General features: G+C 40.4%; 3 protein-coding genes across 4 annotated transcripts; 1 reads left to right on the top strand and 2 right to left on the bottom strand.

The window, feature by feature from the left end:
• Window positions 1-971: 971 nt before the first annotated feature.
• Window positions 972-11,825, bottom strand: LOC108372927 (potassium two pore domain channel subfamily K member galene). Its single transcript, XM_017628740.1, has 4 exons — window positions 11,582-11,825; window positions 10,594-10,840; window positions 1,613-1,739; window positions 972-1,539 (listed from the first exon to the last, which is right to left on the bottom strand). Exons 1-4 carry the CDS (start codon window positions 11,783-11,785, stop codon window positions 972-974), a joined length of 1,146 nt encoding a protein of 381 aa, XP_017484229.1. The 5' UTR covers window positions 11,786-11,825.
• On the top strand, window positions 8,028-10,679 carry LOC108372928 (collagen alpha-2(IV) chain). Of its 2 annotated transcripts, none has more exons than XM_017628743.1 (2): window positions 8,028-8,171; window positions 9,514-10,679. In XM_017628743.1, exon 2 carries the CDS (start codon window positions 9,524-9,526, stop codon window positions 10,481-10,483), a length of 960 nt encoding a protein of 319 aa, XP_017484232.1. In that variant the 5' UTR covers window positions 8,028-8,171; window positions 9,514-9,523; the 3' UTR covers window positions 10,484-10,679. The 2 variants fall into 2 exon arrangements, with proteins under 2 accessions (XP_017484232.1, XP_017484231.1); XM_017628742.1 differs by having other exon boundaries at window positions 8,028-8,200.
• A 1,404-nt stretch (window positions 11,826-13,229) lies between the features above and the next one.
• On the bottom strand, window positions 13,230-14,331 carry LOC108372931 (mitochondrial carrier homolog 2-like). Its single transcript, XM_017628752.1, has 3 exons — window positions 14,254-14,331; window positions 14,012-14,190; window positions 13,230-13,695 (listed from the first exon to the last, which is right to left on the bottom strand). The coding sequence occupies exons 2-3, from the start codon at window positions 14,140-14,142 to the stop codon at window positions 13,611-13,613; spliced, it is 216 nt and encodes a 71-aa protein (XP_017484241.1). The 5' UTR covers window positions 14,143-14,190; window positions 14,254-14,331; the 3' UTR covers window positions 13,230-13,610.
• Window positions 14,332-14,531: the final 200 nt, after the last annotated feature.

The following is a 14,531-nucleotide window of genomic DNA, read 5'->3' as shown; positions in this document are numbered from 1 at the left end:
ATAACTTCAAAAATATACAGGTATGACATATAAATTAATAAATACGTTTTAATTTGAGTCTTGAAATTATCCTTTTAATATATTTTAATAAATCTTTGTTCGCATTTAAATCTATATCATGGCATTCATGACCGCAATTTTTTAAGTAATCCTTTGTATAAAGAATACCACTTAAGGTGGTGGTTTCCAGCTTGTTACGAAACTTTGTTTTGTTCAAGTTTATTTGAAAAAAACAAATCTTCAAGTGGACATATATGTCGTCGTTTAAAGTGCGACCGCGTATGTGAAGTTTTAGAAATTATTTTCTAGACTGTAAAAACACTGATATTTCAAAATGGTTCTCTTTTTGTTACCTTCTTTTTATAAGCTCGGGATGTAACTATGTAATATTGATGCGCCTAAAAGATGCAGCGATTTCTATTCTCAAGTTACATACCTGATGACAGTACGAATGGCAATTATAATAGGGAGGTTTTAGTTTTTTAAACTATAATTTTATTTATAAAGCAATCGCATATCTGCCTAGTATATTTCAAGACGAATGGATAAGGATTGAGCCAAGAGCTTGTGTGTCAGTTATGCGATTTTGCAGAAGCACGATACGCGGTTTTGTACTTTAAACGACGATATATATATATATATATATATATCTGCTATCCCAGCAAACACCAGAAAAATATTTCTCCAACCTTAGAGAAATTCATAATTCTCAAGTTGATATCCAACATCGATCTCCAACTCATCTCTAAAAGGGTGTTTACATGAGGCGATTTTCCAGACAATTTTAGAGGCGATTAGTTGAATCAAAAGTTGGCTGCCCCCCAACTTCATTGGAAGCAATTGGTTGAAAGGCCATGCGATTATTGCTTTCAACTAAACTTTGCCTCATGTAAACACCGTATAACCGACGTGCAGATACGTAAAAAGTGATAGAAGAAACCGAAAGCTTAATAATCAACTGTAAAACTAAGCTATATAAAAAAGAAAATTAGNGACGCGCGCACCGATCGCATGCTGAACGAACGTTTCGAGGGCGGCGGAATCGGCGGTCCACCTAGATCTTCACACGAACCAAGCCGCTGTCGGGAGTGTCCAACATAGCGCTCACGCTCGACAGTGTGTCGGCCACGTAAGCTTTCGCGATTACGCATGCTGCGCCCGAATCTTGAGCCGCGGTTGAGAGTTTGTGTTTGCCGCGGTCCTTCATCGTAGGACTGTTGCTCGTATTGGTAAGGCGGTATGTGGCGGCTGCGCTGTGGACTGCTGATGTGTTGGTGGCGTCGACCACTGCTGCGTCCGCCTTCGTAGTCGTGACGCCCGCTGCGCAATTCAGGATCAGAGTGGGCGTGCGGTAGGCCAACCGAGTTACCGAAACCGGAATCGGCTACCGAGCGGTGCGTAAGACGGATAGATCGCCGTATTGGCGGCGGTTGAGAACGGGACGCGTAACGCTGACCTCGGCTGGAGCGCTGACGCGGACGACGTGGGCGCCGCGCAGCGCGCGTGCATACATAGCAGCAAACGCGCCAGTATATGAATCTGAATCAAATTATTAAGAAATAAATTTCGGTTGGAAAATTGTTTAAGGTCTGTATTGGAGCTGGTTGGCTACCTAAAAGAAGTGGCCATCACATCGCCGATATTAGAAAGGCACAGCAGCATTAGAGGAATACCCACAATAGCGTAAAAAATTGTTGTCACTTTACCCCAGTCCGTCCGTGGCGATATGTGTCCATATCCTGAAAAATGTAAAAATTACATAAATATGTTGAAACAGTATATGAAATAATAATTGGGAAATAAAGGACATACTAGTAATTTTATTGAATCCTTTAAGCTGCGTTTGCACGGGTCGATTTTTGTCGTTCAACCATTCGATATTTTTAGCTTTTTCTATGGATTTTTATAAAAAACTTGCTTATGGTAGAAAGATACTGTAAGGTTTGTCAAGGTTTCCAGAGGCAAGGTGGCTGTTAGAAAAAAATTCATGCAAATTACGTGGACCCGGGTCCTCTAACAAAACCCTTGATGCTAATTTTGTTCGCCAAAAATCTTCAAAAGAATAGCAGGCGCCCCATCTTCATGCAACATCTAGTGCAACAGTGCCAGCTTTGGCTGATTGCGCATTGCTTGTGTTACTCTCCCATGTTGCATACTTTCAGGCCCCACTGCTTTTCATTTAGCGATAGCGATTCTCAGCGTAGCGATTGTCAGAATTCCACTGCAGGACTCTGACCTCTCTGACTCTCTGCTTCAACTTCCATAGGTTCGTCAGACCAAACTAAGTCAGTACCAGGGGATTTATTGTTTTTAAAAGGCATTATTGCTGTCAGCATCTCACAATTTTCTTACTCATTTATTTCAGCCTTTCGTTTCTATTCTATTCAAAGAATCACCCCCTGCGACACCACAGGCGGAAATAAGTTGTGATAGGGTACATCTGGGCGGCTACTCGGTCATGCGATACGAAAGAGCAACGCGATGCGATAGGCAAATACATCGTAAGTAATACGCAGTAGTGATTGCCTATCGCATCGCATTTCTCTTGCGTATAGCCCCCCTAGTCCCACTCTCTTCAATATTGATCCTGTTGTTCTTACGGGTGATGAGACTCCTCCTGACTGCATTGCCATACATGTTCTATAGTAGTGCCGCTCTTTATCGCTCTTCGTCGAACGGATGGTCTAAGTACGGCTCGATGTTTGTTCTGCAGCCGTGCAGGTGCCGCCACACGTTTGTAGTTTTCTACCGATCGGTTGATCGCTTTGCATATTGTGAGCAGGACCTCTTTGTCGGCTCGTCAGGTGCTGCTGGCTAGTGACTAATGGACTTTGTTTCTGCCACGAAATTTATTACAGATGACGAAGGCCATCGTTGGGAGCAGGCTGTCAAACGTGACTTTTGAGATTATTGATTGTCGGTATTTTGGCACCATCGACATAGACGTCAATCCTTGGTCCACGTAGGCAAAAGTGTGGCAGTGGATTTCGCTGCGGAGATTTCTAGGTTTCTGGCAGTGAAGAAATTGACAATTCATTCACTGATTCTCTATAAAGGATCTAGTTTCGTGTGCATATACGAAGTCGCCTATTGGTTTTGATGCCGAAGACAACCTGATCGGAATGCATTGCCTACTTGTTTGATGGCAGAGGATACATCTTCTTCTACATTTTGTAATTGTATTTACCTTCGCTCGGTAGGAGGTATCAAACCTATCTGAAGCATCGTTTAAGGTTCCAGATATTTTTATTTCTTTTGCCCCTTTCGGTCATTCGAAGATGTGGTTGTAGTAGTTGTTTTTGCGGGTGCTTAGTTCACGGTACCTGGGCGAGTTTTTGCGAGTCGTTCTTTTGGCATGGAAATTACCATAAGCTGCCTTTAAGTGGGTCGATTTTCTAGTCGATTTTTGTCGTTCAACCAAAATTGACCAGTGTAAATGGCAATTCAAACGTCAAATGTAGATGTTTTGCCTGGTCGATTTCTCAGTCGATTTTCCAGTCGATTTTCCAGTCGACAGAAATCGACCCGTGTAAAAGCAGCTAATGGGGACCAATCAAAGAAGTTGAAGAAAGGCTTGTTGCGGGTGGCCCCCCGTTTCTTTCAGTGCCAAAACAATGATTTGGGAGAATAATATAGCTATAAACTTTAGGCTAATTTTGAAAACTCAGCGCCACTAATTCGACCAATAATAATCCATGTACATACATATGTACATATATTTTGTAATATTTAATAATCGACTACTCTCACAAAGCAATGTGGAAGATGTTGCAACAACTGCGTGTGCTGCCTATAAGAAATACCTATGTATGTGTGTAGTACATGTCTGTGTGTATGCATGTATGTCCACACATATGTGACAAAGCAATACGAAACATTGGATGCCATTGAAAATTGGTCAACCAACTGTAACGCATTGGGCAAGGCACTCCAATGAATGATCAGGCGCATCTCACATTAAACTCGCAATAAATATTGTTAAATTTTTATTCATTTCGTGCAATTATGAATTTTATGAACGACAACGTTCATACGATGAGTAACTCAGAATGTTCGGTCTCCATTGTTTGGGTACCTCCTTATGGCGGATGACACACTTTTTTTTTTAAATTCAATTGCTGGAGTCGCCGCCATTGCGAGCGCTTGTTTGCATGTCAGCCGAATGTGCAGGAAATGTGAGTCAAAATGCCATCAGCCGACTTGCAATTAAGTGGTGAACTTGTAAAGTTGTGATTTTTCGAATCAAAATTTTTTTTTTTTGGTTTGGATTTGTTTTACTTCGCCGAGTCAATGTACGCCATTGGACAGGGGTGATAGCGCAGATCTTCAATTTCCACACAAACTAACTAAATTCATACTTAGATTGGAAATGTAGTGGATTTACCTTAAACGAAGCTTTTAGCGCATCGAGTTCATTTCCGCGTGGTGGCCAAAATCATTTGTTTTGATTAGGCGTCGACGCGGTCAGTAAACTCAAATGTCTGCGATTGCGACAGCCACGAAACATAAATGACAACACTTTAACCAATAACACAAGTTAATGCATTCATGCCAATCTACATTTGTATGGCGTATGTGTGTGTGTATGTATTTATAGACTAACTTTTGAGATTAAAACTATTTTGGGAAATTTTAAAAATATTAAGCAAACGCGTCCAGAACTGACCTTGCCTAGCATTGAATGGTGCTGGCAGTGTTGCCGTTTTCAGTCGCCGCTGTGCATTGGAGCGTGGAGCATGCGGAAAGCGTTCATCGTGCAACCATCAGCAACAAACACTCAGACGTTCGTAGCTACAATGAAATGTGAACAGCCAAACCAAAAATCAAAACCAAATTTTGGAAGGTCAAACACGTGAGAAACGCACCATGTCGCTTGGGCAAGTTGGTCAGAGCAAAAGCGGTGATCTATCTATGGTTGTGCATGTATATATACATACATACATACATACATTTAGAGCAGATGTACATCAGCACAATCATGTGTGGTTAATTACACTGCGTCAAATTCAAATTCATTTATTTTTAATTTTTATGTAAAAAACACCGTTATCTCAGTAAAATAATCGATGGCTTTGTTAAAAACTCTAGATTGAATTTTCCGTTTTAAAATCGTTTTTTTTTTTGCGCCCACAATTCACTATAAACAAATGCCAATCATGCAATTTCGGGTAGATGTGTCTTTTGGCATTACGGCCACATTTCAAATTCAGATCACGAAAAGGCAGAGCATAACAAAAAGTCTTTCAATTTGCATATATTTGAGAACACACATATATGTAAATACATACATAGTTATGTGCATATTGTTGTTGTTGTGTGGTAAGTAATTTCCCTTTGCACAATGCGCCGTCGAAGATACATTTCGAGCGTGTTTAATTGCCAATTCTTCGAATGATATAAATGATTTACACGAACATTTATTGGGCGTCAAATATGCGGTGATTAATGAAAGTAGAATGCCAGTGACCACCGAACGATGTCGATTGTTGACGATGATTGCTGCAAGAGAACGCACATATGTATGTACCCCCACCCACATGGCCAAATAAATGATGCATGTCCCACAATCCGATCACTGCAACATCGCCACGATCGTCGGATTAGAACTTATTTCAAATATATGTACATTAGATTGGGTCCCGGAGAAAAAGTTTTTAACTAACCACCTTCGCTTGCTCCTAGTTTGAAAGCTGTATATCGACACCTGAGTGGGAGATGGACCTATCTCGGCAGCCAGCACATTTTCAGTGTATTTTCAGCTGAGATAGGACGTTTTTGAACCGAATTCTGAATTAGGGCGTTCTTGAGGATTTTCCCCAGTTAGGGCGTTTTCGAACTGGCTGCCGAGATAGGTCGATCTTTAAGATATTTTTCAAATAAATACCATACAAAAATCGCTTGTCAATAAACCCACTGAAGTCCCACTGAACCACCATTGTCCCATTTACCAAAAGAAGAAAAGTCACTTTGATTAGACCGACCTTGGCAGGGACAGAAATTTAGTTTTCAAAAGAGGCGAAATATCTAGGGATAACTCTCGACAAAAGGCTCAGTTGAAGCTCACATCTTTCGAATGTTGCAAACAAGGCTACAAGTGAATTTTATGCCTGTCCAGGAATTCATGGTAAGATTTGGGGAATGTAACCCAAACTAACGTATTGGTCTTTCAATGTTGACCAAAAGCTAAGCAAGTAAACGAGGGTGCACCATTGAGTAACTGCACCGACTGCACCGATCACAGTAGCTATGCGCACCTTGATGGCATTACAGGTATTCCTCCTTTGTCTATTCTGATAGAAAAGGAGGCCCGCTGGAGTGACCTACGGCTGCCCAATACGATCAGCATGAAAAGTGAAGATCTTGGGGTTATTTGGAGGCTCTCAAGTCATTCCTGGATGATCCCAAGTTATCCTTCTTCAAACCCTACAAGGTCACTGCTTTGAAGCGATAATAACTATGATTGACGAAAGGCCACAAGTAGGTACAAGGTATATCGACAGATCGAAGATGGGTGGCGGGAGTACTGTGGCAGGCATACTTGGACCAAGATTCCAATAAAGTCTGCCAATGGTCACATACCCAACGATATTCCGGACGCAAGTCTTCGCAATTGAAGTCTGTGTTACCGAATGTCTTCGTAGATGAGCAAATGTGGTCATATTAAATATTATGTCGGATAGTCAGGCAGCGTTAAATGCCTTAAACTCTCAAGGTTAAACATCCCATATTTCCTCTTTATGGGCATATGTGGGCCGACCCGGTCTAATATACATATCTACATGCACTTGCACGTACCCACACCCATGCATGCATGTACAAAGTATATGTACACATGGGCGTACGCTGCGGTGCTGCAGTCTTAGGGCATAGATGGGTTAATACAAAAGACCACCAAAGGCAACAGAAGCCACAAGGAAACGTGCTAGCGTGGACAACCCGCTGATGCGTAATGCCGAATTCGGCAAACGAAATATTTTCTGTTTTGTAATTATGGGAATAACGTGACTTAAAAAGGCTTTATTAGTCAGCCAGCGATTCGTAGATAATTCGAAGAGTGAATGGTTGGTTATGTCTAAGACCTTTCCAGCAAGGTACCTAGCAAGGTTCCCCTACGAGCTCTATGGCGACAAACTGTTCCTTTTGAAATGCCACCGCAATAGGGGTATATTCAGAAGGCTAAGTGGTTACTAAAACACGTCCGTCGTTACGGCCATCAAATATCGAATGTCTCTTTATTCCGCTAACTATTTGCAAGATGATGTCCTGGGCCGTCATGCCTTAAGGGCTAGACCATTACTCTGTCACTTATGGCATAGACACAAACCGGCTTATGCCTAGTTTACAATAACTAAACTAATGGCTAGGGCAGGTATATAGTATATACTCTTACAATAGCGATCTCACTAATTTCAAAGACCATGTTCAGCCTTATTCCATGCCCCAGAAGCACTATAGACAGACCTAAATCGGGAGTCAATCACATTGCCTTCGTCAACTTTCGACCCGTGAATGCCATCATCTGACAGCGTTTTCTCTTCTCGAAATAATGTTGCATTTATTCTGCCCAGGCCCAAGCTGAAAAATACTCGTTTCCTTGAGAACAGGAAAAAATACTTGAGTTTAGTGGAAATTACTGCAATTGTGAGCAGCGGAGCATTCTAACGCGATCGATTGCTCAGTAAAAATATTTAACTACAATACAAATATATGTATTAAATTGTCTTTATATAAACAAAACAGTTTTTAATGCATCGAACAGTGATCCCTTTTCTTTTTTTTTTTTAGTAAATAGCTCTACTTTTTTGTTTTGTTTTCCTCCATACATTCAAATTTACGCCAAACACCGGCAGGTTTCGGCGATCTTAGCCGTCACTATTGACTTTGGATTAATGATGTTGTGAATTTATTTTTTATTTTTATTTTTTGAATTTTTTTATTTCGGTTGTGTGGTAGCAGCCGATGACGCTGCAGTTGACGATTCGTCTGGTTAAATTTTTTATATAAGTAGCGTGTGCCCAACTCATGCCAAATTATTCTACCAACCATCGCCGACGCGCTCAAACGCACCGTGACAAGAAGAAGAAGCATACCTCACGCATAAATATATTTGTGAAAAAAACGGCTGCCAAATAAACTATAGAAGATTTAAAAAAGGAATAATTTACAAAAGTGTGAGTGCGTGTATTATTTACTAATAAAGGTGATTAAGTTGGAAAATTTATAAACATAACTGGACTGTACATTAATTAAAAAACTAAGGTTTTGTGAACGCACAATAAACGCATCATAGATTATTTTTAAAGTGACCAAAAAAAAAAAACGACGGCTAATGTTGCGGGCAATGGCTAAATAATTTTATAAGTGCATAGAAAAATCTTGATCTTACGTCTTACCAATGTTTGATCGAAAAAAAATATTTTTGACCTGGACCGTTTGATAAAAAAAAAAATTTGCAAAAAAAAATTATGCAAATATTATTTTCTCTAATAAGTGATAAGAAAATACATAAGTATGCACATCCTTAGTTTGAATTTAGATAAATGAAATTTGAATTAATACGGCATCACTTAAAATAGTTTAGTTAGGAAGCAACCCGTCCTAGTTTCAAAAGGTGCTATTTTTATTTATTTTTTTTACTTTTAAAGTTGGTTTGCTGTATCTGCACTACTATCAATTGGGCATCCATCGTCGTCATAACACTAAACTAACGATATAGCCAGGAAACGGGCTGTTTCGACCCGATGGGCCCAAAAGGGAAATTGGTGTTAGCAGATTGGGTTTAAGGACCAAGGGAGACGAGGTTGATGTCGTATGAACATTTATTGGGTATGTCAGGGTCGAGTCTAGATAGACAACAGTTTAACCTGTTGGGGTATCCAGTCCATATTTGCGCCATAGTTATACGGTTCTCTCGAAGCAGCTGAAACTCTCCGTCTATGATAGGTCGTGGTGAACGCCAATGATGGCGTTCACAGGGCGGGATTTTGTATGTCTGGATCTCGCCCGTCAATCCAAATATATGCCTCCTGACCTGCCTAGAGGTGGGTCTGCTCCCAGCGAATTCCAGTTCGGGTGTTCCGTGCGCTGGCAGCCGAGTAGGAATTGCTTACTGAGCATAAAATTGTGTTCCCTAACGAGGATTTTGCAGGCTCACTATATAGGTGGTGGCAGTCCTGAGTACGGTGTTCTGGAAGATCTGTAGCTTCGTTCTATGCGTTGACTAGAATGGTGGCCAAAAACACGACCAGGAGCGATTTGTGGACTTCTTTTGTGATTTTTAAGCGATTGCGTATGGGCTCGTAGAAAGGGAGAGAGCGAACCTATAAACTGTTTGGGTTTACGGCCGGGCTTCATCCGGGTGGTGAATAGGATCGGTCAAGGCTCCGTGCAGAGAAGAAGAGGAAAATTATATAGTAAACGCTAAGTAGCTCGCCTTCTTTAAGACAGTGCTTAGGTCTTAATTGCAAAGCACCTACTTAAAGTCGTCTAAACTATTCTCATTTGTCATTTCAGAGCTGCGGAAATGAACAAAAAGCTGCTTGTGGTTGTATTCGCAGCCTATTTATGTGGTGGTTTTGCTGTGAACGAAGAAGACCATTGGGTGTGGTCCAGACGAAGCGACACCGACCGCCAATCGCGTCCGTTCCACGATGAAGTTTCAGCGAAATATCAAGGTATTACACTACGCCGCAATGCACGGGCACGCGATCGCGAGCCGACTACACGGCGGCCACTTCCTGGACAACCACAAAACGATGAGATAGACGATTATACAGATGATGAAGTAAACACAAATGTTGGCACACGCAATTACCCCTACCCTCCTTTCGGCAATGGTCAGCTATTCGGCACAAACAACTACCCGGGCATCGGCGGTATTGGCAATCCCGTTGGCAGCGGTAATGGCATATTGGTCGGACCTGGTGGACCGACGGGTATAATTGGACGTCCGCAATCACAATACCCCGGTGGTTTCCCGTCCAATGGCTTCATCGGGCAACCTGGAGTAGGATATCCGACACAACCAGGAGTTTTCGGAGGTGGTAATGCGGTGGGCAATGGTTTCTTAGGATCGGAAAGCGGTCTAAACCCTGGCTTCGCGGGACAGTTCGGTGGTGCAGGACAATATCCTGGCGGGCAATTTGGAGGAAGCGGGCAGTACCCAGGAGGTTTCGCGCCAGGTGGCACTCAATATCCAGGTGGTCAAATACAAGGCAATCAATTTCCTGCTGCCCAATATCCTGGCGGGGTGGGGCCGCAGTATACAGAAGGGTATGGTCTCGCTTACACTGGAGGTGGTGGGTTCCCAGGCTATATTCCCTATCCAGGCGGTGGGCGCCCTTTTGGCTATGGTTCAATATTCAATGACAATGGAAACATAAATCGGAAACTGCAGGCGGAGGGAAAGAGTGCGAAAAGCAGCAAACTCACCGAACAAGTAGATGATAAGATCAATAAGGCTTTCAAAAAATTACCTAATTAGGCAATGGCATTAAAAATGCTTATGTTTGTAAATAGAAATGTATTTATGTTTTTATGTAGCTTTACTGTTAGCTTTAGCATTAGTTATCAGCTTAAATATTGTACACTCACCTATGGTAGTTATAACGATGATCGAATAAAAAAGTGATCCAGCAAAAGTCCATTGCGACTTTGTAACGTCCTCATCACCATCCCAACCATTTGTTTTAATAGCGGTCACTATTTGTGTTTCGAAACCAGCCAAATCCTTCTTTACATTTGAAATCCAATCGCTTTCGGAGAGCACAGAGGCATTATCGGAAAAGCGCCAAATTTTGTCCGTTAAATTGAGTCGCAGGTATTGGATATCCCTCTTCACCTGTAGAGAAAGAATTTTTCTAAGCATTTTCCGAGAGCGCCCCTCTTGATAAGGGGGTAGATGTATGTTACATAGTAAGTATTATTTTTTTTCAGCACACATACTAGTTATATGTATGTATATGTATATACCAGTCAAGCGGGATTTTCGGACAAACTGGCCTGTCCTGAGCCCGATGGGAGAAACCAGTTAAGTTTAGGCTGAACGCGGACACAGTTGGATGCAACAATACTATGGACTGCGTAGCCGGAGTTGGACGGAGGAGGGCTATTTATTTAGTTCAACTTAGGCTTAATTGGTTTCTTCCATTGTAGAGGCCTACTTGGCCCTGCCTAGATCGGCTTGTCACTTAGTCGTTGTCGTCTAGGTCAACTAACGGGAAGCCTAAGCCACTGGGTTGGGCCACTTGAGTGGGGTTTAGAGGGCATGCGAAGGGGTGTGCCGAGTCATGACTCCGCATCCCGACCATTCATCATTGGGTACATCTGCATTTATTCTACCTAGGTAGGAGTTTAGCCAACAGTAATATCCAGAGCTAAGTTAGTAGAGGAAGCTCTATTGTCTCGTCCACGTCAGGTGGCTGGGTACAGAAAACGGCATTTACAGGTCGGAAGTTGGTGTAAGTTGAGACCGACTCCCTGTGAATGCCGTTTATGGCCTGCCAGTACGCTGTTGGGTCCAAAAGTTGTTTTTTGGACTTCTGGACCCTCGGTCGTGTACTTCCGTGGTAATTTAACTCACTTCGATTTCGTGCGGTTTTTCCAGGTGTTGAAATAGATAAGCTCCTCCAACGCAATAAGAGACCACCAACAACACCAAAATCACGTGCGACACCACGCATGAAATCACCTTCCATGAGAAGCAAATCGCAGTAATGCATTTTCCGCGCGTCGGCTTTTCATCTAGCATATGAGGCGGCAGTGAATGCGCCCGTCGAGTCGACATATTAGCGAAAATATGCACCCGCGCTCGATTTACGTTTTAAACCCCGTTTTTACAGTTATTTTAGAAGTGTGTATATCAAGTAGAGAATTAAAAATTTTACCAATTATTCACATTCATATAAACACTTGAACTTTGGTCAAACATAGTACGGATGTATATGAAGGTATGTATGGATATTGTTGAGCGCTAAGATGCACGCGATAGCTAGTAGGCCAACACACATTCGGGGAGTGAAATTGTTTGGTTTATTTTAAGATCANCGTTTTAAACCCCGTTTTTACAGTTATTTTAGAAGTGTGTATATCAAGTACAGAATTAAAAATTTTACCAATTATTCACATTCATATAAACACTTGCACTTTGGTCAAACATAGTACGTACGTATATAGGTATGTATGGATATTGTTGAACGCTAAGATGCACGCGATAGCTAGTAGGCCAACACACATTCGGGGAGTGAAATTGTTTGGTTTATTTTAAGATCGTACATACATACATATGTGTGTATGTACGCACATTTTGTTGGTTTATTTTCGTGAGATGGAAACTACTTGCTAATGAGACAAAAGGGAACCAACACAATCGCTCGCACGAAGTAAATTTTAAAAATTTTCTATGGATACACACACGGAGCGGAGCGTCCAATATTGCTGAGAGTTTTATTTTTTTTTACCACTTTTCGGATTCAATTTAGCATCCGTTTTTGTTTAGACTTTATTTTTTATTATATTTTNAAATTTTCTATGGATACACACACGGAGCGGAGCGTCCAATATTGCTGAGATTTTTATATTTTTTACCACTTTTCGGATTCAATTTAGCATCCGTTTGTGTTTAGCCTTTATTTTTTATTATAATTCAATATTTTAGAAATAAATCGTAAATTTACAAAATTTTTCTATATTTTTTAGTACATATTATTTATTTTTGTTTCTCGCTTCCAAAATAGAATGCGTTCGCGCGATTATTTTCCAACCAAACCCCACGCGTACTGAGAGCATACTAAATAGGCCCCATAACATTTCGTAGCATTCATTTTTTGGAATACTCACTAATTTTTGGCCGAATGCTAGGAAAAATAAACAAAAAAATTTAAAACAGAACAGAGGCAGTTTTATTTAATTTCCAACTGGTGTGGAATCACTTTAGATTCCCAACTTCTTGTTTGTAATCAGTTCAGCCAGATAATAACAAATGCTGGATAATTTATGAACTAGGCNTAGAAATAAATCGTAAATTTACAAAATTTTTCTATATTTTTTAGTACATATTATTTATTTTTGTTTCTCGCTTCCAAAATAGAATGCGTTCCCGCGATTATTTTCCAACCAAACCCCACGCGCACTGAGAGCATACTAAATAGGCCCCATAACATTTCGTAGCATTCATTTTTTGGAACACTCACTAATTTTTGGCCGAATGCTAGGAAAAATAAACAAAAAAATTTAAAACAGAACAGAGGCAGTTTTATTTAATTTCCAACTGGTGTGGAATCCCTTTAGATTCCCAACTTCTTGTTTGTAATCACTCCAGCCAGATAATAACAAATGCTGGATAATTTATGAACTAGATTCATTTAATTTAAGCTACCATCAACAGAAACAGGTCGTAAAACAATAATCATACATGAATTTAATAAGAAATAATAAAAACATTTACATGCACTTCGGTGCTGTCCATGTCGTTTGCAATTTGAATTTCGTATCCTAAAAATGGTCATCACCAAATGCAGCTAGTTAATGTATTGCGTTGAAAATCAACAGCGAAAATATATTTCAAATGCATCGTTTGCACAGTGATTGAGGTAATAACTGAAATGCTTGACTTATTGGTATTTTGAAATAGTGGGTAAGGGCGCAAAGTCTCCGCGCTTTCCAAGGGTGACAACTTTTGATGATCCTCCAACAGACCTGATAAAGATTACACATTAATTTATAAAATTGAGATACACAAACATATCGCACGTTTAATAATATAACGAAGTATTTCAAATTTTAAATTTTGTGGGAAAACGCAATCAAAGTTTTATCATTTCATACAGTTGCTATGCAAGGAGAAAGATGGCAATAGACATATCTTCGCCATATTTGGGAAGTTTGGTTAACTGTTTGACTAAACATATTATATTTATCAAGCTTATTAATTGCATACTGAAATCTCCATAAACTTAAATTTTGAGTTACATCTCTATATTATTAAACGTGTGATATATCTATTAAAAATTACCTCCAAAACAACGAACTACCACGCTTAAGTTGGCCCCGAGTTTGTAAGTCATTCCAACAATCAACCCAGTTTTTGTATTCTGGCATTATAGGAGGTCGGCCAGCCATTAAACGTGAGCTCGTCACCGACATGCAAGTGGAGACCACTTGAAGGGGATATAAGATGCTTGAGAAGGCGAACTATAGCGAATGGAATAAATATTAATGGCTTTTTTTATTGAAATTGATTATTAATATACAAACCTGCACAAAACCTGCATTATACTGTCTGCCAATTTTATCCTTAATGACATATTTGTTGAGCACAAACACTGTCGTACTCNTTCATTTAATTTAAGCTACCATCAACAGAAACAGGTCGTAAAACAATAATCATACATGAATTTAATAAGAAATAATAAAAACATTTACATGCACTTCGGTGCTGTCCATGTCGTTTGCAATTTGAATTTCGTATCCTAAAAATGGTCATCACCAAATGCAGCTAGTTAATGTATTGCGTTGAAAATCAACAGCGAAAA

Source organism: Rhagoletis zephyria, unplaced genomic scaffold, assembly GCF_001687245.7.
Source record: "Rhagoletis zephyria isolate East Lansing unplaced genomic scaffold, Rhagoletis_zephyria_1.1 Rzeph_scaffold_06174, whole genome shotgun sequence".
Lineage (NCBI taxonomy): Eukaryota > Metazoa > Arthropoda > Insecta > Diptera > Tephritidae > Rhagoletis > Rhagoletis zephyria.
This window is presented reverse-complemented; position numbering and strand designations above follow the sequence as displayed.